Raw genomic sequence first — 601 nt, forward strand, 5'->3', positions numbered from 1 at the left:
TCTGCTGTCCTCTCTCTGTTCCCCAGGGACCCTGGCAGGGCAGTGCAGTGGCAGGAGGGGGCAGAGCCTACCATCCCCTAAGGAAGACCACAGGCATCCAGATAACAGCTTTATAGGGGAGGAATGTGGGGACTCCCCCAGATACACACAGAGGAATAATTACAAGTTAAATAGGATCCAAATACACATAAGTTAAAGGGGGGCAGGTGCCCTGCAGCCCCCGCAGCTCCGCTCAGGCACAGTCTGTATTTGCCAGCAAAGAGAGCCTCGACACTGCAGCCCCTCTCCCCGGCCAGCTCCGTCTGCCTTTCACAACACAGAGCCGACTTTCCTCTCCGTTGCACCCATCTCGTCCTCCTCTTCCTCTTCTTCTTCCTCCTCACCCCCTGAGCAGGAGGAGTCCGGGCTGTAGCCCAGCTCGGTGGTGCCGTGGTGCAGGAAGCCCGAGCTGGGGCTACGTCCCATGAAGTCAGGGGTTTCATCAGCTTGTCCCCGGGGCTCTCCAGGCAGCAGCTTCTCGCAGGTTTTGCTGAGCCCTCGTTGCTTCTCTGCCTCCACCTGAGCCCCCTGTTCCTTGGCTTTGCGGCTCCGCTTCCACTTC

At 59.2% G+C, this 601-nt stretch overlaps 1 protein-coding gene across 1 annotated transcript in view; it reads right to left on the bottom strand.

Moving 5' to 3' along the window:
• Window positions 1-309: 309 nt before the first annotated feature.
• MNX1 (motor neuron and pancreas homeobox 1) overlaps window positions 310-601 on the bottom strand; it is a gene marked incomplete at its 5' end in the record, with an annotated part of 990 nt that continues 698 nt past the window's right edge. Inside the window, 1 exon segment of the mRNA XM_009865954.1 lies at window positions 310-597. Within this exon segment, the coding sequence (XP_009864256.1) occupies window positions 310-597 (288 nt within the window).

Source organism: Apaloderma vittatum, unplaced genomic scaffold (genome assembly GCF_000703405.1).
Source record: "Apaloderma vittatum isolate BGI_N311 unplaced genomic scaffold, ASM70340v1 scaffold29003, whole genome shotgun sequence".
NCBI lineage: Eukaryota > Metazoa > Chordata > Aves > Trogoniformes > Trogonidae > Apaloderma > Apaloderma vittatum.